Raw genomic sequence first — 23,693 nt, forward strand, 5'->3', positions numbered from 1 at the left:
GCCTGCCTTCCATAGTTAGTCATCGATGTATGGGAATACATGCATCGCTAAACCTGAGAAGATTGGCCTCATCCATCAACATGGCCTTCAGAAAATCTGAGGGGAGTGTGTCAGTTAAAAAGGCTGGTAAGTTAGTTGAAAGTATTGCAACCCCCCAGTAAATATCAGAGATGCATCCTATGGGACTATCAGGTTTGGTACCCAAAAGTATGTATCCGAATCCAGAAGAACCTGCTGGTATGTTTTTCAACTTTCCCTTTTTGAGGTACAAGTTCAGCATTCTGAGGTCAATGAGAGGCCACCATCCTTCCTGGGGACCAGGACGTAGAGCCCTAAACTTGCACCTCACAAACAGTTTTGATTGCACCTTAACTGAGCAACATCTGCTGACTTGTGAGAAAGCTGGAGGAATTTAAGGGGGTTGTCCACAAAGGAAAAGTCATAACCAAGTTGAATAATTTGAATTACTTACTGTACGAGATAACTGAGTGACAAAAGGTTAGGCTATACTGGATTAAACCTTCTACTGGTCCCAAATGGTCCCTGGAGGGGAAGTGCAATAGGTTTGGCACTGGTGGTGTGGTCTGGCTAGAGGAAGAGCAGAGTTGATGGTGCTGAACAGGTACTTACCATAGTCACTGCCCCCAGAAGAACAAATGCTTGTACTGACTTCTGGAAAGGCTGCTAATGGTGGATCTGACAATATGCAAGCCCTCTTGAATAGCCACTGAACCTTGGGTACTACCGGTGAAACTCGTAAGGAAGGACGAGCAACCGCAGCGAGAGAGCCACAACTGCTTCATTTAAAATGCTAAAAGCTGCATCGGTTTTCCCACCAAAGAGAAAGACAAAATAGCATGTCCGTAGGGGAGACTTGAATGACTCCTGAAAATCTAAGCCTGACATTAGTATGCACTTTGCAGTATTTTGACAATCTTGTAATGTATGAGCAAATGCATGTGGAAATACTCGGGTACCACAGGTAAAACCTTGTGTGTTATGTCCCAAAGGTCACGTGGTAACAAACCAGGAGGCAGACAGCATTCAATGAGTGTAGTGACAGGCTGGCAGATGAGAAAACTTTCCTGCCCATAACATCTAGCCTTTTAGACTCTCAAAGATGAGACAGTAGAATTAACAAATTAATTTAGCTAATGGAAGCCTGAACTATGAAGCTCTTGGGGGTTGAATGGGAGTCATGAATTGTGGACCACGTGACACAGGTCTTTTCCATCTCACAATAGACTGACTCACTGGCAAGGTTGAACACTATTTTGACCAGACAGCCATAACAAGGTCAGTTGGGCTTGGTGAAAGGCAGCAAGGAGTAATAAGTCTAAGGCACAGGCTACAAAACCTCCATTAGCAGTCTAGCCCTCATTTCTTCTGCAGGGTGAAATAATTTCAGGACTTCTGAAAATCCATTTTCTTGTACAGTATACAAGGCACTAGCATTTTGTAGGTCAAGCAATAAGCCATCATCTAAGTAATGAGAAGAAAGCAAGTTACCTGCCTATTCATCATCATCATCATCACCATCACCATGTAGAGCATGCTCAAGGCCATGTGCAGCATCATAGTCTGAAATGAGTCCCCATCATACCGAAGTATTGCTGCTGAGGCATGGGAATGGAGGAAAGCCTTCCTCAACCGGAGATTATCCTTTGTTGACCGCGTAATGCGAAATAGTGCAAGCTGGCTATGGAATCAGCAATAGAGTCAGATCAGTCACAATCGCTGCTGGGGCACGATAGAGCACCAGCAGAGAAATAAAATGGCTGAACCTATGCTTTTGGCAATGGAGTGGAGGAGCAGGCTGATCTCATCCGGGCCAGTCAGTGCCCGACTCAAGGTCTCAACTGATCCATGGAGCCTGAATGCACATAAGAGGGATCCGGAACCCTTTTGAACAGCTGCAGTACGGCCTCATTGAATGCTGAAATTTACTGCGGAGTCGATGATGGCTGGAGCAACTTAGTGCATATCAGATTAGAGTTGGAGTTCGAAGTTGGATCCGGGTTCCTTGAATGCAAACTATGTGACTTCTCCCTAGAGCAGGAGCCTCTGGACATGAAAGACCTTTGTTTGTTTTCACTTCTTGGGTTTTTTATTTGACTCATCCTTCAAATTCGGTTTAGATTCACCTAAATGGGTTAAACGGGACATGGGTGGTCTCGCAACGTATAAGGAGACAGCCCTGATTTTGTGTGCTTGGTGATGTAGAGTTTGGCTTCTACCTCTGTGGTAGCATTTGAATGCAGCAGAGAGCATTTGTTGCAAAGCTTGAAGACCTGTTTGGGGCAGACGCTCCAAAGCATAAGTCATGCCACAGATTGGATCCAACTGCATTAGGTGGCAACTTGGGAAAGACTGAATTTTTGGAAGAACAAAAATGTATTTAATGATGAAAACAGAAATCTTTAGCAGAGAATTGCAGATAAAAAGTAACTGATGTCAGCATTGGGAGCTTATAGAGGCTCTATGTCTTGTCTGGCAGTAGGATGGAATCACAACGGAGGCCAGTGGTGCCCACCTACTAGTGTGCAGGAGCTATTGAAGGATAGTTTTTTTGGATCCAGGCTTCCAGAGGGGGCTGGGGGACCAGTCTGGCAGAACCCAATGGGGGCTCGGCTCTTGAGGGTCTCAGGAGCAAAGGGAAGCACCATTGGTAGGCTCAGACTCTGGTTGTGGGGCTCAGGTGCAGAGGTATTTGTCCGGCAGATCGCTTGCGTTAGAGGCTATTGTTTTTTGGATCGACCTGGAGATGGGGACAGATGAGGACAACAAGATCACTGTCGCCGATGGCCTCGTCGGTGCCGACGTCCCACGTCGGTAGGTCATTTTGGCGGTATTGGTGTCTGGGCTGGACACTAAACAAGTCTTGGTTGCTGCAGGCCTCAAGTACCCAGAGTATTGGTGCAGGGAGGCTCCTGGCATCTTCAGGGCGACACACCTGACCTCCTCCTGGGATGCTGGTTCCTCAGTGGATCCAGGGATCAGTAGAACGGTGCACTGGGTCGATGCGGTTGGCGCCTGTAGGCTGCAGGGAAGTTGCTCCTCCACTTCGACGAAGATGCAGGCTGGTTGGCGAAGTGCTGTCAGCCCTCGGATGCTTTCGGAGGATGCACAGTTGCAGGACCACTCGAGCATTTGCAACTATCGGGACAGGAGCAGGCAGGCAAGTTTCGGTGCCAACTGGACAGCTGGTTCTCAGTTCTTGCATTTTTTGGCTTTTTTTAATCTTTCTTTAGTTCGGTGAATCCCAATTCCTGGTGTCAGGGGATCACCTGAATACTGAATTTAGGGGTTTTAAGGGGAGTGAATGTTAGTAGCCAATGGGATAACTATCCCTGGGGTCACTACTCCCCATTTATGACCGCTTCTATAGAGAGTGGTCTTAGCCCTGTCCCAGAGTGCCTAATTCCACCAAAAACAGAAAGGTGGAATCCCACTTTCATGGAGCACATCAGGTAGCCCATCATAGGGGTGTGACTAGCCTGGTGGTGCAACACGCCTACTTGCATAGTTAATTTCCCACCTGTCTTGGTGCCAAATAAGCCTCAGGGCAGGAGGTGGCATCTCCCAGCTCTGGAGAATGCCGGGTTTGCATATCAAAGGCAGCAGGGGCCTTGAAACCCCTGGCCTTGATATGCTAAATCACTAGCCATCGTGATGGAGGAGGTGTGAACACCTTACTCCAGAGTATGCATTGTTTCTTGCCTTAGAGAGCATGGGCTCTCACCTGCAGAGGGTTGGAAACATGTCTGTGGTGGCAGGCTGGATGAGACCAGTCAGTCAACACACTAGATAGGGCTAGGTGTTTCAGGGGGCTCCTCGAAGGTGCACTCTGGATGCATGCAATAATGAATCCTGTACTGGCAACAGTACAAGACAAGACAAGACAAGACAAGTCAAGACAAGTCAAGACAAGGTGTTTGATACCAAACACCATAGGTTTCAGTAAAGCTCTCATGTAGCTGGAGAACTGGTAATGACCGGTGTCCAGTACCTGTACTTAAGATGGCTTCCCTATTCACTTGTACCATCTAGTAATTGAACCAGGTAGCACAAGGGAAGATCTGCTCAGGAACATGCAATATAATTCTCCCTGCCCTAGAGCTACAAGGCCTCCTGTAGGGGTGAGTTATATATATTGCGTGCAGTGACTTTGGCATGGAACAGAGTGAGTTTACCATATTGTGTTTTCGCTCATGGTGTGCACCATGACACGCAGTCTGCAATGGCAGACTGCCTGCAATTTGTACGGGGTTCCCTTAGGGTGACATAATACATGCTGCAGCCCTTAGGGACCCTCTTTGCATCCATGCCCTAGGTACCAGGGGTACCACTTACTAGGGACTTACAGAGGTGCCAAAGTGTGTGCTAATTGTATTACAATTAGACAATTGTACCTTGTATTGGGAAAAGAGCACTGGCATCAGGTACTGGTTAGCAGAGACCCAGTGCACATCAGTTGAACAACATCAGGTCCAGTGGCAAAATGTGGGGGTGACCATGACAAAAAGGGGCACTTTCCGGCAAACACCACCTGAAAACCACAATGTACTTCTTTGACAATTATCTTATCAATTGATTTTCACATCACGCTTGAATGAGACTCTTGGCTGCTTTCTTCCAATATGTAGTGCTTAAATGCCTACCAGGATGCAGGAGGATTGGTAATACATTCAATGGCAGAGAAACAGGATTACAGGTTAGTAACATTTCATTCTACAACAGGGGGCCTTCCCTAATTTTGATAAGCACTGCATAGAAGGCAAAGGCCATGCCAAAGAAAGGGAGGTGGAGAAACCACAACTACAAAGAAAGTAAACATGTATATAAGCAAAGAGATTGTGAACAGAAGCTTGACAACCTCAGTAATTAGTCTAGAATTGTAGTCAAGACAGTACTGCAAAAGAATAGAGCAAAGTTAGGGTCAGCCAAGTGACTGCCTTGCAAATCTCCCCAATGAGAACATTCCTCAGAAGTGCAGCACCAGCTGCTTTAAAGTAGTTGAATTAAACTGAGGCTGTTCCAGGAAGTGTTGTCACCTCCTCCAAGCAGGATGGCTAAGTAATCAGCATATCAAGGCACGAGGCTACAAAGGACTCAACCGCCTTTGATATGCGACCCTAGGCTTCCCCAGACAAGGAAAAATGCCCACTCATTTATGGGCTTTGATAAAGCGCATCACTTATCCCCTGCGGGATATCACGGCGCTATAAAGCTCCCTCTCTTTTCAACTGGACAAAACTCCCACAGCAGGCCCTCTCAAATACAGAAGAGTCACTAACCCGAGAAGAGACACACTTTCACGTTCTTTCTGAATTGTGTATGGTTGTCAGTAAGGTGGTGAGGAGTTCCACTGGACTGCTGCCAGATATGAAAATGTGAGTAAGCCTGTTCTGGATTTCCGAACTTGTGTCAACCTTGCTAGAGCAAAATTGCAGGATCTCCATTTTTGTGCCGGCCTGTAAAATTCAACTCTAGCTTGAAGAATCTCTGATCTGGTGTTATACAAGGCCTTGTGAGCATGGCAAGGAGGTTGAAACTAGATTTATTCAGAACTGGAAAGCCAGTGTAGTACTATAAGTCTAGCTGATGCAGAGCCAAATCTGTCTATGTTACATTATAACTTGGCAGCAGCATTTTGAATTACCTGTAATCTTGTAAAGAGGTAATCCGCCATGCCCACAAAGAGGGCATTACCATAGTCCAAACGACTAGCAATCGAGACCTGGACTATGGTTTTCTGCCATGCTATTACAATACAGTTAAACAACCTTCTCAGTAACTTCAGAATGCCAAACCATTTACCACAAGTAGCCTTGATGTGTTCTTGCATTGAAAGAGTCTCCTCCACAATCGCACAGATGTTTTTGGGAGATTTCTTAGGGGTTGTTATATCCCCCAGAGAGTTAGGCCATCAAGAGGCGTCCCAAAATAGATGGGCCCCACCGAATAGCAAGATCGCAGTCTTATCTATGTTTACCTTTATGCAGTGACTGGTCATCCAACCTGCTATTTGGGTTAGGCACGCCTGCAACTTGCCTTAGGTTTACTCACGTTTCTCACCCAGTGACATAATCGACTGGGTTTTGTCGGCATAAGGCTGACATCAGATCCACATTTCCTTATGTATGTTGCTAATGGAGTCATGTACATGTTGAAAAGAGTCGGGCTCAAAGATGAACCCGTGGAACTCCGCAAACAGATTTGTGGGAATGGGATCTAAAAGTGCCAAGCTGCTAAGAGTGCGATCTATCTTTTAAGAAGGTACCCAGCCATTGGAGAGCCTTTGATTGTAAGCTGATATCATAAAGTTTGCTAATTAACCGGCTATGCAAGATCGTATCAAAGGCCGCGGAAAGGTCAAGTAAGATCAGGGCTGCGGTAAGATCAGGTCTACTGCTAGCCTGATGAAATAAAAAACAGCTAACAAAGGAGTGCTGTTATTGGCATGAAAACCAGTCTGAGGGACCTAATAAATTGTTGGTTTCAAAAAGTTAAAGAATAGCCTATTCACCAATTTCTCCAAGGTTTTTGACATCTATGGCAGGAGTGATATAGACCGATAGTTGGAAAGGACAGAAGCATTGATTCCCAATTTGTTCGGCACCATGACAGGTGTGAAAATTAGCTAGTAAGGAGGCGTGTTCCCCTCTCAGACTAGTACCATCCTTTAGGTTGGCTACCTAAAGTGAACATGACTTTTAGAATTCCACATCTTAGTTGGAAGTGGACATAAGGAGGGTGTAGACAACCTAAGGTAAGTTGCCCATTGGCTACCAACTGTCCCTCCCCATAACTCCCTTAAATTGAGTATTTAGGTAGCACCCCGGACACCAGGAACTTAAGATTCAACAAATCAAGAAGAAAGGACAAAGAAGAGACTTGAGAAAAAGCGAGAACTGAAGTGTGCTTTCAAATGCAATTAAAAGGAAGCTTCTCCCCCATTTTCACACTTTCACACTCCTCACTGGTCCGTTGGAAACACTTGATACAATCAATAGTGTCTATTTATAGAAAATAACCAGCTTGAATCACAAGGTTAAATTCAACCATGACAAGAGGTATGTAGGCCGCGAAAAGGATTCCCCTAGGAAGCACAGTCAGACTTCCCACACACTTAAAGACCCAAAGACAGAGAGCATTCAGCACCCCTGGTTGATATCCACTGTAGAGAACATGAGAAAAACGTACAGAAATGTTTCAATCAGAGGTATAAAACACAGGTTTCTGAGCAACAGTGCAAAAAAGTGTTTCATAGGCACTTCTAAAACCGTCCCAAACTGTGCGGATGTGTTGATGGCCTGCATGAATGGGCAGCAATAGTGTGACGGGCCCTTTAAAGGCCAGGTTGGGTAGCGTTCATACAGGGCAAGAAAAATGGAATTAATCTCCCTCAGGCTCGTCAAGGTAGTGATGAGATTGCCACTGGAGGAGCGGATGCATTAGTAGGTTCCAGTAGCTGAAAGGAGTGGTTGAATTTTCATCCTCTCCTTAATAGCTGCACAGATACTCACTATCCTGGAAGAAAGAAACCCTCTGTTAAAGTGTGACATAAGAGCTGGGAATGGAAGAATTTGTGTCTGCTGTGGTAAAATGGCAAAACACCATTAATGATCTTTGAAAAATGATGACAAGAAGTGGATGAAAACTGCAACTGAGCGGTAATCTTTAGACCCAGGGCACATTTTTGAAAGTTTCACTTTGGCCCACAAGTGTTTTTCCCACATTGGCTAACGTGCTGAACTGAATACTTTTATTTTGATGAAAAGTATGTGATAATAATACTCAGAAAGTTCCTTTTAGTTAAAACCTAACCATGAATGTAGATTGTCTGCTATCAAAGTCAATAAAACATATTTTTAAAAAAGAGCAGGGGTCACCAGAAATGGACTTCTCCATCTCTTAACCTATAGATCCTAGGGCTTCCTACAAGAGATCCTCAACTTCTGGTGTCATCACAATAGCTGTGAGACTATCACCTCCTGCCCACAAAGTCTCCCACACTGTACATTCATGCCAAGATCCACCAAGCAGAGCCTATCTGGAGAGAAGTACCAGCCTGACATCACCCTGTACACATTCTCCCAATGACGAAAGTAGAAACTATGGAATGTCTTTACAGCTCCAATACCATTTTTAAATGTCACTGACCTACCAAATACATTGCCTTAAGTTCCCATGTATGCCCAAGTCAACTCCTCACGCACTTTAATTACACATTGGGATAAAGTAGACACCAACCCACTCTCTGTTCACACAAACTAACAAACTTCTCTTAGTCTGTTTTCTCCACAGTTGCTGCTTGTTAAATATTCTGTAGATCTACCCAATGCCAAAATGGTAGAATTAAGACTTTTCAGTAGAAATGAGACATAACCACTTCCAGCTGACTTCAAATTCCTACATTTTAAGGACCATGAACATATATTGTGACAAAGAACCTGGGAAATATGGTTTAATCAACAGTTTGGATGTTGGTAGCGGCCTCTGAAGGGCAAATGTGAAGAGCAGAGAGTGGAAGGGAGCGTCTAGATGGTCTTTAAGGAGGGAGTTGGTCTGCAATAGAAATTACCTAAAGATAACTTCCAATACAGAGCAATGTTGGTTCAAGGATTGGGCCAATCTATTTTTAAAGTTGAAGAGCTTTTTGTTTGATGTTAACTTTTTATTTGTGCCTTGGTTTTAGGTTTCATTATTTAACAGAGTTTGGAAAAAAACGTGTAGTCAGTGTTTAGCTATTTTACAACAAACAAAAACAACTACAAGAAATAAATTTCAAATAATAATAATAATAATAATAATAAAAACATTTATTAAGCGCCTGAATACACTAAAAACAGTGCGTCTCCGCGCTAGGATGCGTTCCAACAACTAAGGAATCAGGATCAGACCACGGAAAGGAGAGAAGACAGGAAAGAGAAGCCCTAAGTTTACACTAATCTTCAGGAAATAGACAGGTCTTCAACTTCTGCCGGAACCTGATTTCTGACGGGCCCATCCGTAGCTCAACAGTTTCATATGAACTAATTTAATTAATAAAAGTATTCTCTGTTTACAATAGGTTACTTGATACCCGCACAGATGGAGACATCAAGAATACTCATTAATATCAAAGAATATCATACGATAAAGAACTGATTTTTACAAACCAGAGTCTATATAATGAAAAAGAAACAAAAGTGTTAGTTGCAGGGGAGATGGCACAAGGACCTGTTCAATGTGGTCGCGCTGCGGCATCCACTGAGTAAGTTCTGGGGGGAATGAGGGGCGCTGGGTGGCGGGAGGAGGGAAACGGAAGGAAGAGGGAAGAAACGAGCAGAAAAGGCAAAACAGAGGGCAGAAAACAAGCAGAAAAGGCAAAACAGAGCAGAAGAGGGAAAACGGGCGGCAGAAAAACAAGCAGAAAAGACTTAACTGACGGCAGAAAAACGAGCAGAAGAGACAAAACGGAGGGCAAAAAAACGAGCAGAAAAGGCAAAACAGAGCCAGAAATAAGCAGAGGAGGCACAAACAGAGGGCAGCAGGCTGCAAGCAAACTGGACTAGCTCCCTAAAACATTACATTGATGGAAGAGCGCACCATCATCTTATTATATCAGACGTTTTGATTGGTACTAGCCAAAACCCCAAGCAGCAACTGTAGGCAGAGTCAAACGGTAACTAACAACGTGGAATTCATAATCAGATTCTCCATATCAAAAGTTTATGGGGCTACCCCAGTGTTTCAGTGTGTGAGACTAAATACACAAATATACCGTGGCATGAGCTGGCCCTCTTGATCTGGACTCATTTTCTCCTCTGCTATTAGGAGCTCCGTTTGGCAATCCTCGTCTTCAGTCATTGAGGGGTGTGGGCTGCTCCCTGCAAATAAACCAGAAGAACAAGTTTGGGACAATACACAAGCTTTGTGCAAACGCAAATTGATCTTAGGTGCATGACAAGTACTTTCTAAAGTAACAAATGGTAATTCCCAATTTACAGAATCAGGATCTGCAGACATTTATGTTTAAAAAATGCATCTAATGGCTGTGGAAAATCTGCAAGTATGATGGATCTCTCACAGCCTACAATTTTCTTGTTAATCAGGGTGTTATCAGGGGACGTGCGATGGGGAGGTGGGTGAATCACTCAAAATGTTATCATGATGGGTAGTCACGAAAACTTCCTAATGCTGTTTCACGCCAAATGTTTTGCACCTACATCATATGAATGGAGTATGTGGGCAAATTAGATATGTGGGTATAGGAGGAGAATTTATACACAACAGGTGTGAAACAGGAATTATGTTGCCGCTGTCCCAACAACTTTTTGCTCCCATCAGAACTAATAGGTACTGTTTTTTTACTCTGACAGTGCACAGAAGCCTGCTAACCAGGCTCCAGTGTTCTTTCCCTAAAACAAGGTAAACTGGACTAATTGTGGTACAATAGGCGCACACTTTAGCACCCCTGTAAGTCCCTAGTAAATAGTACCCCTGGTACCGAAGGCCTAGGTACCAAGGTGGGTCCCTAAGGGCTGCAGTAGGTATTATGACACCTGAAGGGACCCTCATACAAATTGCAGGCAGCCATCCATTACAGACTCCGTGTCATGGTGCACACATGAGTGAAAACACAATATGGTACACTCACTCTGTGCCATGCCAAAGTCACTGCATGTAATATATGTAACTCACCCCTAGAGTAGGCCTTGTAGCCCTAAGGCAGTGTGCTTTATATTTCATGTGAGGGCATATCAGCACGGGCAGATATGCCCCATTGATGTCTAGTTCAATTACTAGAAGGTACAAGTGAACAGGGAAGCCATCATAAGTATATGCACAGGGCACTGGTTATTACAAGTTACTCAGGTGCATGATGGCTTTACTGAAACTTATGGTGTTTGAACTTGTCTTAATAAATTTGTACTGTTGCCACTACAAGATAAATTATGACATGAACCCAAACGTACCACTATCTAGTGTGCTGGCTGAACAGTATCAACCAGTCTGCCACCACAGATCGATGAGCTCCTGGCTCCTGTAGGTGAAAGCCCAGGCTGTGAGGCCAGAAATAATGCCTGCTCCTGTGGAAGGTATTCACACCTCCTCCAGCAGGATGGTTAATGATTTAACATATCAAGGACAGGAGCTTCAAAGCCCCTGCCACCTTTGATATGCAAACCCGGCTTCTTCCTAGACCTGGGAGAGGTCACCCCCTGCTCTGACACCCTTTGCCAGCAGGACAGGTGGGAAATTAGCTATGCAAGCAGGCATGTTGCACCACCAGGCTAGTCACACCCCTAAGATGAGCTACCTAATGGCTTCACAAAAGAAGGATTACACCATATTGTGTTTGATGGAATTAGGAACTCTCGGACAGGGTTATGCTCACTCCCCACAGGAAGTAGTCATATAGGGGGTGTAGTGAAACCAGGGGTAAGTAGCTCATTGGCTACTGCCCTTCACTCCTCTGAACGCCCAAAACGTAGTATATAGGTGGATCCCTGACACCAAGAACTCATATTGGTCTGCCGAGAAGAAGAAGAAGGACAAAGAAGAGCAGAAGACGCAAGAACTGTGGACTAGCTGTGGACTTTGGCGCCAAACACTGCCTACCTGTTCCTTTCCCGACAATTACAAAGGCCTGACTCATCCTGCAGCTGTGCATCCTCCCAGAGCTTTGGAGGACATGCCAGCACTTTGCCAACCAGCCAGCATCTCCCTTGAAGTGGAGGAGCCACTTCCCTCCAGCCACCAACCGCGAAGAACGGTTCACCGGTTTGCTGACCACCGGGGCCAGGGATGCAGCAGCAACTCAGGAGAAGGTTTCTAAAGCTCCCTGATGGACCCCTGTCTCTCCAGGGGGCTTCGAGATGCTTGACCCAACAGGAGGCTTTCAGCCCCAATACTGGGGTACCGGAGTCCTTGCAGGGTGTCCAGTCAAGACACCAACAACACCAAGACCGACTTACTGACATGGGATGTCAGCATCAGAGAGGCCATCATTGAGAACAGGCATGTTGCCCTGTTTTGTCCCAATCTTCAGGTCGAGCTAAAAAGTGAGAGCCTCCAATGCAAGTGACTGGCCAGACAAAATACCTCTGCACCCGAGCCCCAGTCTGAGCCGGAGCCTATCGACCATGCACCCTTGCTCCAGAGACCCTCAAGAGCCAAGACCACCCTTTGGGTTCTGTTGGGCTATTCCCCACTTGCAGCTTTTTTATTGCTACAGGTTTCCCCATTGACTTTAGCTGTAGCGTAAACGGCTACTCTTGTAAGCAGCACCTGTGCACCCGGACACACCAGGGCAGGTAAACTGAAAAGCTGGTGGTTCTAAGGACCTTGGCCCCTACTTACCTTAAGTCCAGAAGAACAACCCTGTAACTTGATTGCAAGTATCCTTACGTAGTGTATGTTTCTCCAAAATAACATTACTGCGTTCAAGACTCGTGCCTCAAATCTGATAGTGGTTATTTTCTGTATTTCTGAAAATCGCTAACCTGAAAAGTACTTACCTGACCTTGAAGATCCCGGAGATTAAATTAACATAAAAATTATATTATTTTTCTAAATTTCCGCGAATTTCCTTATTGAGTGTGTGGCTCATTTATTGACTGTGTGTACAACAAATGTTTAACACGCCCCCTTTGATAAGCCTAAACTGCTTTTCCACACTACCACAAAGAGAGCATTTAAAGAAAGCCTCTGTAAACCAATGAGGGTTGCCTGAACTATTTGCATTGTGTACCCGAGGTGTATTACATAAATAGTCAGCTTCCTACAACCACTGCAGATGGTTAGCCTGAGGACTATACTAGGATGTAAGCATTTGGTAACGTATGCATATCAACGTCTTCCTAAGATTTTCATACCTACTCCTAGGGGTTTTTGTGAATCACCTTAAAGATTGAAATCAACAAAATCATAGGAAGCAGTAAAGTAGATTTCTCACTTTTTAAGATTATTTGTAAACTAACTAATTAGGGTCAGATGTACAAACAATCATTCGCAAATCAGGATGTGCAATTCACTTCTGCAACATATTTCCTAGTAGTACAATAGGCCTAGTTTCAGGATAGAAGGTGTGGTGCATTTCGTACACCAACTTATCTATGTGAATAATGAAAAACATTAAATGAATGTGAAGAAATAAGTACATGCATTTTACTTACAACATGGCTAAGTTAATGTGCATCCTGCTAAAAAAGTATTATTTTATGATGATGTCACCAGATGCTATTGGGTCAAAAGTTTGGATTGTCAATAATTAACAACAACAAAATAATCCTTGTGATTCCCTAAAACTCTTCTCCCAAGTACATTTTAAATGATTGGCCACAATATCAGACATAGTGAAAACACACCAAAAATAGCATTAAAGACAAAGAGAGGTGTTTGTCACTGAGGGCCTAATTTATATATTGGCAGAGAGAGTACTCAGTCGCAACAGCGACAGAGTTTACTCCATACAAATATAGTGATCAACCCACTGCCTTTACATACGGGTGGACATTAGAATTAATCACGGCTAGGACTACTGTGTCTCCGGTGTGATTAGTACCCTCAGACATCCATGCGGAGCAAGGGCCGTCGTAGAAATGGCTACATGTCTGCCCTACAGAAATAGATGGGGTGGCACGGTGAGCAAGAGAATGATGGATTTAACCCAGATCTCTTGACTGGGGGTGAATGTTTTGATTTGTTCTGGATTCCGTCCATCAATTGTGTGTCTTGTGCTACTGAAATAGATGGGCAGACAGGTAATACCTGGTGGGAAGAACAGTAAAAACAACATTATAATGCTCTAATCATGGGAGAAGTGTCCCATGTCAAGTTGAGTATTACATTTTTTTTTTTTTTTTTTAAATCCAGTTTTGGGATTTTATTTTTGAAAAGAGTACTGTTTGCTACAGGGCTGCTTTCTTCCGACGCAGCCCCGTAGTAGGCAGTAAAATGCATTGACCGGAATCTCTGTGACAGCGGTTTCTGCCCTTGCCTTTGTAAATGACTGCCAGGTAGGTGGTCATTTAAAAATCTGGTGGGCGGACTAGTCTCGGCATGGTGGGCATAATATTCTCTGCCAGGCCAAGGGAGAATACTCCATCCACCAAAAAATAAATCAGGCCCCAAGTCAAATAACTGGAATGTAGATCTATCTTCAATGATGTAACCAAGTGCATCTTTTCTGACTGTTTTCCAAATAGCATTACCATCTGAAATGTTGTCATGCAACAGGTTCATGTAGCAGTAGGGTTAAACCTCAGGGATCAGAGCAGTGTAGTACCAAAGGCAGAATTTGCCTTCCCTCTGATGGCCAAAGAACACCAATGGGTTTGGCTCTAATCAGTAAGGCTGAGCCCTTTAACAATAGAAAACGCTGGAAATGCCAATACTGATGATCCTTTCGAATAGATTAGCACGGAGCATGAACACTCATCAATGTCAGCCGGAGCTGGTCAAAAGTTTTTATTTTAGAAAAATGATTTCATTTCTATTCTTTTCTTTTTTATAAATCACACTTGAATCAATATGTACAATATTACAAAAACACGACCGTAGCTCTTAAGTGAACTCACAACGAAAAATAGCCACAATCTGGGCTCACCTCGTCACTCTCACTCACAAATGTTCAAACATCCACGAGCATCATTCAGTACTAGTTGCACACCACAATCATTCAACTCACACACCACTTCCCTGGTCCCATACCAACTTTGTCACTTTCTTGGACCAAGGTATCAAACCAAATAACAAAAGAATAAACACAATGCTATTTTTTGTGCATAACACAAAATGACAAAATCTTTAAGTGTTAGTAAAACGTGCTTTACAAAAATGCACAAAAGACGAACACTTTACAAAATGTTAGTTTGGCAATCAAAAACGCAAGGTCGACGCGTTTCGAACCCTCTTCATTATAGGGTTCTCCTCAGGACCAAACTGTACAATTCTTTAAACACGAGATCTTCCAATCTCAACTGAATTTCTGATGGGAATTTTTTGTAGTCAACAATTCAGTTGTGTATTGGGGAAAATCCTGCTGTTTCCCTCTAACGGCGGGGACGACGGCATTCCATATGGACTACCCCATACCATGGTGTGAGGACGATTTCAAATACTTATGAATCCGCATTACGAAAGATAGAGATGAGCCATTGAGGCTGAATTATGGGACGACTATGACCCGGATATCAGACAAAATCTCACGGTGGATTACATTACCATTGTCCATGGCGGGGAGGCCATCCCTCATAAAGATGGTCATTCTACCACAATTATTATATCTTTTCCTGAATATACCTTTCTTCCCCGGGAGGAATTTTTTTAAAGTCTTACAGTCCGAATTGACCCGGTTGGTCTGGGGTGGCGAACGCCCAAGACTGGCCCGGGAGGTGTTGACTCGACCATACCTCCAAGGAGATTCGGAATTCCCGACTTTGAAATGTACTACTACAGTGCGCAAGCTCATTACGCATATTTTTGGATACATCCGCCCGATACATGCCTCAGGTAGCAATGGCTTGCCCTACCGGTACCCATAGAAGGAGCACTATATACACCAACCAAGGTAGGGACAAAACGCCAAACACTGTTATGAGCACGGTGAATGCATGGTCTTCCCTAGGGAAGACGCTAGGTGTGACAACGCTATACTCCCCCCTATTGCCATTAAGCTACCACTCTGCTATGCCCCTACTCCAAGAAGCACTATTCCGTAACCTTAAGACGCGCATACGAGTTACAACATGGGGAGATCTTTATCACAAAGGCAAAGTCCGGTCACTAGAACACCTCTTTGCGGGGGTGACTAGAACACCCCTGGACGTTTTTTTATATATTAGACTCCGACAGGGACTGAGAGCTATTACTCCAAGCTTCCCCGATGAACCTCCGGTCTTTGAGCCCCTACAGAGGATCCTGCAGGGGGAACAGGCTAAAAAGTTGGTGTCAGTGATATATAAAACAGTACATGGATTGAGAGATCGCCCAGACCCCATTGCTAGAGCCAAATGGAACCAGGAGCTGGGGATAACGCTTACTGACGAACAATGGGACTTCTGCGCGCAACAGACAGAGAGGGTGTCCGCTAACAGTAGACTCAGAATTATACACTATAGATACCTACATAGGCTTTACTGTACACCTGCACAAATGCACAGGCATAACCTGCGAGACAAAGATAACTGCGATAGATGTCATGCTCCAGGAGCTGACTTTCTACACCTTGCATGGAGCTGCGAGAGCGTTAGGGCGTACTGGACACAAGTCTTCAACGCGTTATCCACCATGATAAATACTGTCATGACTTTCTCACCAGTTCTTGCACTCCTGGGACACGTCACACCACTACCAGCAGTGAACCGTAAATTTGTTGCCTTTGCACTGCTAATGGCAAAACGACGGGTGGCTTGTAGATGGGGACGAGGGAGAGCACCTAAGTTTAAGGATTGGCTGAACGACCTGATTTATTGTCAGGAACAACTATTGACATATGCTGAGCTGTTACCTGTGACCTCCAGACCGACCGCTACTTAAGGTTATGCCACACAGCTGACCTTGTTGAAAGTGTTTATAAGAGTGTTAAATTAAGTTAAAGCAGCACAATCATAGTGGGATTAGCCCAGTAGTCCAGAAGAACTGAAATCCATCTATCATAGTTAAGGTACTGTAGAACCAGAGATTTGTAGTTATTTAACACTAAAGAACAAGTTACTTACCTTCGGTAACGCTTTTTCTGGTAGATACTATATCTGCCTTTGGATTCCTCACCTTGTGAATATGCCCTTGCGTCAGCAACATTCGGAAATTGTTTTCGTAGCCTCGCGCCGACGTGGACTTGGACGTCAGAGAGACGCGGCATCGCACGCGACTCCGCTGACGTCACCGACGCCTACAATAGGCCCACGCCGGCGTGATGACATCAGTTCCGCCCTTTTTCCGTGCCATCGAGGCACACGGACGGACCGATGACAGTCGAAATATACATAGTATACACAATACACAATAGCCAAGGAGAAACACACACAGTGTGAAGCAAGTGCAAGAAAGCAATGGAAACAACTCCTTAACATTACAATATATAAACAATACATTACAGTAACTCTGGTAAAGAAGAGTGGACAACGGGGAGGCGGGTGGGAAGGTGAGGAATCCACAGGCAGATATAGTATCTACCAGAAAAAGCGTTACCGAAGGTAAGTAACTTGTTCTTCTGATAGATACATCTGCTGTGTGGATTCCTCACCTTGTGAATAGAGTCCCACAGCAGTCCCCACTCCCGGAGGAGGGTGTCCACTCTTCTAAACCAGGAAATCCTGAAGGACAGAGCGCGCAAAGTGGCCGTTCCTCCTCACCTCAGTATCCAAGCAGTAATGCTTCGCGAACGTGTGGAGGGAAGACCATGTTGCCTCCCTACAAATGTCCTCTACAGGAACACCTCTAGCCAATGCTGAGGTAGACGACTTAGCCATACTAGAATGAGCCCTTATACCCTCTGGAGGATCCTTACCGGCCAAAGAGTAGCAGATCTTTATACAGAGGACGATCCATCTTGACAATGTTCTTTTATGGACCGCTCTTCCTCTTTTGCAGTCAGCAAACCCAACGAAGAGCTGGTCATCCAAACAACAGTCTTTAGTCCTGTCCAGGTAAAATGACACCGCCCTCTTAGGGTCCAGACAGTGTAACCTCTCCTCCTCCTTGGAAGGGTGTGGGGGAGGATAAAAGGTAGGGAGGGTAATGGATTGACTAAGGTGGAAAGGAGTCACCACCTTAGGAAGAAAAGCAGCCCTGGTCCTAAGAACCATTCGATCAGCATGAATGGTCAAGAAAGGGGGCTTGGAACTAAGAGCTTGAAGCTCACTTACCCTCCTTGCAGAGGTTATTGCAACGAGGAAGACTGCCTTAAGAGTCAAAAGCCTCATAGGACATTTATGAAGAGGCTCAAAGGGAGCACCCATCAGAAAGGTCAAGACAAGATTTAAGTCCCACTGAGGCACAATAAAAGGAGTAGGAGGAAACTTATTTGTGAGGCCCTTCAAAAACCTTAAAACTACAGGAGACTTAAAAAGAGATGGCTGGTCTGGCAAACAGAGAAAAGCCGACAGCGCCGAAAGATAGCCCTTAACCGTGGCAACAGCAAGTCCTTGCTGCGCCAGAGAAAGGACAAACTGGAGAACATCAGACAAACGGGCTCTCAAAGGGTCAATAGAATTCCCACCACACCAAGTGACAAATTTTGACCATCTATATGAATAGACAGACTTAGTGGAGTCACGCCTGGCTGACAAGATGACATCCACCACGTCAGGTGTGAGAGAAAAGGAAATCAGGTTGCCCCGTTCAATCTCCAGGCATGAAGGTGCAATGTCTGGAGGTGGGGGTGTAGAACCTGCCCCTCCATCTGAGAGAGGAGGTCTGCCCTGAGAGGGAGACGGAGCGGCTGGTGGGAGGAGAGGTGGAGAAGATCTGTATACCACACCCTTCTTGGCCAGTCCGGGGCGACCAATATAACTTGGGCCCGGTCTTGGCGAATCTTCCTCAGAACCCGGGGAATCAAAGGTATGGGAGGAAACGCGTAAAGGAGTTGACTTCCCCAACTCAACTGAAACGCGTCCCCCAAGGCTCCTTGCAACGGATACTGGAGACTGCAGAAGGACGGGCAGTGAGCATTCTCACGAGTTGCAAACAGGTCCACCTGAGGAGTCCCCCACGCCCGAAAGATGTGACGCACCACCTCCGGGTGAAGCCTCCACTCGTGGTCGGCAGAGAACTGCCGACTGAGACTGTCTGCACGCACGTTCAGAACTCCGGCCAGATGATTTGCCATCAGACAAATCTGGTGGTCCTGAACCCAGGACCAGAGACGCAGAGCCTCTCTGCAGAGACACTGTGACCCCACTCCTCCCTGCTTGTTGATGTACCACATCGCGGTCGTGTTGTCCGTCAGGACTTGGATCGACCGACCGCGAAGGGAAGGGAGGAAGGCCTTGAGCGCTAGACGTATCGCCCGCAATTCTAGAAGGTTGATGTGAAGCAACCTTTCCTCTGGAGACCAAAGACCCTGGACCTCCAGATCCCCCAGATGAGCACCCCACCCTAGAGTGGATGCATCCGTAATCACTGTGGCCACTGGAGGAGGCAGCTGAAAAGGCTTCCCCTGAGACAGGTTGCCTTCCACGCCCCACCAAGACAAATCCACTGCAGCTTCTCTGGAGATCCTCACGGACTTCCCGAGATCTCCGTTGTGCTGATACCACTGCCTGCGGAGGCACCACTGGAGCGTCCTCATGTGCCAGCGTGCATGGTTGACCAACAGAATGCAAGAAGCCATCAGACCGAGCAGGCGAAGGACCTTCAGGACTGGAACGACCGCTCCATTGAAAAATAAAGGAATCATTTCCTGTATGTCGCGAATCCTTTGTGGAGGAGGGAATGCACGACATACAGTTGTGTCCAGTACTGCACCTATGAACAGGTTGCGCTGGGAGGGCACCAGGTGAGATTTGGGTACATTTATCGAAAAACCCAACCTGAACAACAACTGGGTTGTCTCCTGCAGATGATGGAGCACTCTCTCTGGCGACTCTGCCTTGATCAGCCAGTCGTCCAAATAAGGGAATACAGGAATCCCCGACCTTCTGAGATGCGCCGCCACGACTGCCATCACCATGGTGAAGACTCGAGGCGCAGTAGTAAGCCCAAACGGAAGGACCGCAAACTAATAGTGCTGCGATCCCACCGTAAAACGGAGATACTTCCTGTGCGACTTCAGGATGGGGATGTGAAAGTACGCATCCTGCAAGTCGAGCGACACCATCCAGTCTTCTTCCAGCAGAGCCTGAAGAACCTGAGCAAGGGTGAGCATCTTGAATTTCTCTTGTTTCAGATAAAAATTCAAGTTCCTGAGATCCAAGATTGGACGAAGCCTGCCATCCTTCTTGGGGATCAGAAAATACTGGGAGTAGCATCCCTGACCCTTTTCCTGCTCTGGGACCACCTCTATCGCACCCTTTCTCAACAGAGTTTGAACTTCCTCCTGTAGGAGTAACAGATGTTCCTCTGAGCAATATCCCTGGCAAGGAGGGTATCTGGGAGGGAATTCCCGAAAGGGAAGGGCATACCCATTTTCTACGAGATTGAGAACCCAAAGATCTGATGTAACCGATTCCCAATCCCGTAGAAATTGGGTAAGCCGACCCCCCACCGGACCCACATGATCCTGAATGGCGGATCTAGGGCTGCTTTTCTGTGACTGGGGGGTTGGAGGAGGTGGAGGAGGAAGAGGCTTGACGCCCTCGAGGACGTGCCCTTTGCCTTCCCCTGTACGACTTATACAAGGTATTTTTCTGCTGCTGTTGATGCTGCTGCTGACCTTGTCTAAATCTACGAAAAGAAGAGCGACCAAAGCCTCTGAATTTCCTGGCTGTAGAACCTCTAACTTGAAGACCAAGAGATCTAGCAGTCGCCCTGCTATCCTTAAACCTCTCCAAGGCCGAATCTGCCTTCTTGCCGAAGAGTCCTTCACCATCAAAAGGCAGATCTAACAAAGCAGACTGTACATCAGCAGAAAAATCCGAGGATTTTAACCAAGCTGAACGCCTTGTGGCAACAGCAGTGCCCATGATCCTTGCCACAGAATCTGCAGTATCAAGGCCGCTCTGAATAACCTGACGAGCTGCCGCTTGAGTGTCAGATAAAACTTCCTCAAAGTCACCTCTGCAGTCTTCTGGAACCTTAGGGATCAACGTACGTACGTACAGAGTCCATAAGAGCGTGGACATATCTTCCCATAAGGCAAGTGGCATTTGTTGATTTTAACGCCATACTAGCTTCCTTGTCACCAGGAACTTGTGGAAAAGCACCAACTGACTTCTTAGAACATGCCGCCTGAATCACCAAACTTTCGGGAGAAGGGTGAGACGACAAAAAGGCAGGGTCCTCAGGAGCCACTCTATTCCTCCTAGCCACACCTTTCGAGACAGCAGGAGCAGAAAGAGGCTTCTTCCACACCTCCATAATGGGTTCAGTCAAAGCAGCATTAAAAGGGAGCAATGGCTCCACAGCGGAGCTCGGAGAATGAAGAACCTCAGTAAGCAGATTCGATTTAAATTCAACAGTAGGCAATTTTAAACCTAAAAGTCCCGCTGCTTTTTTCATCACCACATGATATGGCTGAACATCTTTAGACGCTAGATCAGAACCTGATGGCAAAACCCACTCTGGAGAAAACTCAAGACCACTAGCCTCTGCTAGATCCTCGAAATAATTTTCATACAGCTCACCTTCTTCCAAGTCAGAATGAGACTCACAATACCCCTGCTCTTCCAGGAGACGTTGAGCCTCTCTCCTAGATCTCTGCTTAACACGGAATGCAGCTGGATCCACTGTCGACTCCGACGGCGCCGGAGCCAACGTCGGAATCGAATCCGAAGGCTTAGAAGGATGTTCCAGAGATTTGCTTGGAGCGGGCGACGCCGGTGCAGGAGTCGTCGACTTCGGACGAGCCGGCGTCGACCTCAGTGGAGCCTGGTACTGCCACAGCGGGGTCGGAGCCGGCACAAACGGCATGAAAGGTGCCGGGGCATATGAATGAGGCACCCCCAAATTAAATGCCATTGGACCCATGGGACCCGAGGGCGCTCCAGAGGGGTACAAGTCCTTGAGAAAACATCATACATAGCGTTGAGAAACGCTGAAGGATCCTGACCTGGATCTGGATGCTCAGGTCGACCTAGAGGTAGATTCGAATCTGTCTCAACAACAGGAGTCGATTCCTCAACCTCCACAGGAACTTCATCAACCTCTTCTTGAGCAGGAGACGTGCCGGAGTCGGAGAATGAACTTGCGACCCCGAAGGCGAGGCCTCGCCCTCTTGATACAAAATCTCTCTCTTGTGGCGGAATTACTTTAGATTTAATCTTTTTGGGTGATCTCGACCTCCAGCCAGACTTATCACCCGAATGACGTCGAGACTCATGTCTCCTCTTCTTATGCTTCTTACGTGACCTCGAAGCGTGATCCGACGAAGACCTCGAAGCCGACGCCTCCCGAGACCTCGATCTCGACCTCTTCGAATGGGATTTCGAAGATTTCCTAACTTTATCGGCCTTCGGTTTAGTCACAAGAAGCTTAGACTCCCTTTCTCGCAGGGCCTTTGGATTCATCTTTTGACACAACGAACACCCATCCACGTCGTGGTCGGAGCTCAAACACCAAATACAGTCCTGGTGTGGGTCCGTAACGGACATCATCTTTCCACATTCTCTGCAGGGCTTAAAACCCGTCTTCTTTGTCGACATATTATCGAACAAAGAGGCAAGAGAACAGAGAAACGAAGAAATACAGCAACAGAGTAACTAGAAGATACAGAGTATCCCAAAACTGTTAGCGTCGACGACGCGGAAAAAAGGGAACTGATGTCATCACGCCGGCGTGGGCCTATTGTAGGCGTCGGTGACGTCAGCAGTGTCTCTATGACGTCCAAGTCCACGTAGGCGCGAGGCTACGAAAAGAATTTCCGAATGTTGCTGACGCAAGGGGATATTCACAAGGTGAGGAATCCACACGGCAGATGTATCTATCAGAACCATAGCTACTGAAGGGCTAGAGCAATTCTACAAAATGTGATTCAATTACAATTGGTAATGACTTAAAGTGCAAGACCACCAGCAAGACAGGTGGGAACAGGGAAGTGGCCCAACTGTCAGGTTGCAAAGGTTGATTGCGAGTGAGCAAAGATGGACTGAATGAATACCAGACTAAATGCAGACTGTCTGCACCATGTAAATACAGTACCAAACAATCATATAGACAAGAAAAAGCTTCCCTTGAAGGAGCTGCAGAAACATCCTTGACCGGGTACTTCCACAGTGTTAACACCATAAGAAGAAGTTAGCGGATCATCATCATGGGCCAACACCATGTCTGACTTTGTTTGCACTTTGAAAGACCGTCACAAAAGCATGGTGGTCTTTCACCAGTTTGTCCTGTTGGCGTAAAATGCAGAAAACCAAACCCAAAAAGCCAGGTAGACACATCCAGGTACTGACAAGGTATTCCACTTTCAAGGAAACGATAATGCCTTCATTTAGCTGGGGAATAGTGGAATTTCTGTCACAAATTTCTTCACGAAACACATTCCCGTCGCTCAGTCCCATAGTGGTTCCTCTCATGGAAGGGATGGCCACTCTAGGGGTCACAACTACCACTGCAGTAGTGCAAAATACTTTAAATACACCAATTTACACCTTCCACTGTGAAGTGTAAATCCAGCTTTCAGCTGACAGTTGTCGATGTGAAGATAGTTTTCTTCTTTACAGCAAATGCTATGTAATTTCAAAGAACCAGAGTTGCATACTTCTCCACTTACCAACCAAGTAAGTCCAATTAAATGGATTAGGTGCATCAACATAGATCCTTTGAGGTGGTTAGATGCTAGGGCTCACCTGGCAACAAAAAGCTTTCTTTCATGCTCTATCCTGAGTCCTTGGAAGATAGTTTGATAATCTTCTTCATTCTTGTAATCCAGATAAGAGTGTTCCAACTGAACAGCCACCAGAGTGATAATTACTGGCTCTAGAAGTGGAGCAGAGTTCCCCTGAATGGTCGAGAACCTAGCACAGGAACAAATTATCTCTCCTATTCACTGTTCAAGATAGCTCTGAAGTCTGCAGGCACTAATTCACATTGGTTTACAA

The 23,693-nt window shown here is 45.9% G+C and overlaps 1 protein-coding gene across 2 annotated transcripts in view; it reads right to left on the minus strand.

Annotated features, from left to right (window-relative positions):
• Nucleotides 1-23,693, minus strand: part of INTS1 (integrator complex subunit 1) — a 536,581-nt gene that overhangs the window by 429,192 nt on the left and 83,696 nt on the right. For both annotated transcript variants that reach the window (XM_086940596.1, XM_086940597.1), the window contains exon 7: nt 9,770-9,875. In XM_086940596.1, coding sequence (XP_086796722.1) covers nt 9,770-9,875 — 106 coding nt within the window. The remainder of the gene's footprint in view (nt 1-9,769; nt 9,876-23,693) is intronic.

The sequence above is a fragment of the Lissotriton vulgaris genome, chromosome 10 (genome assembly GCF_964263255.1).
Source record: "Lissotriton vulgaris chromosome 10, aLisVul1.2, whole genome shotgun sequence".
Lineage (NCBI taxonomy): Eukaryota > Metazoa > Chordata > Amphibia > Caudata > Salamandridae > Lissotriton > Lissotriton vulgaris.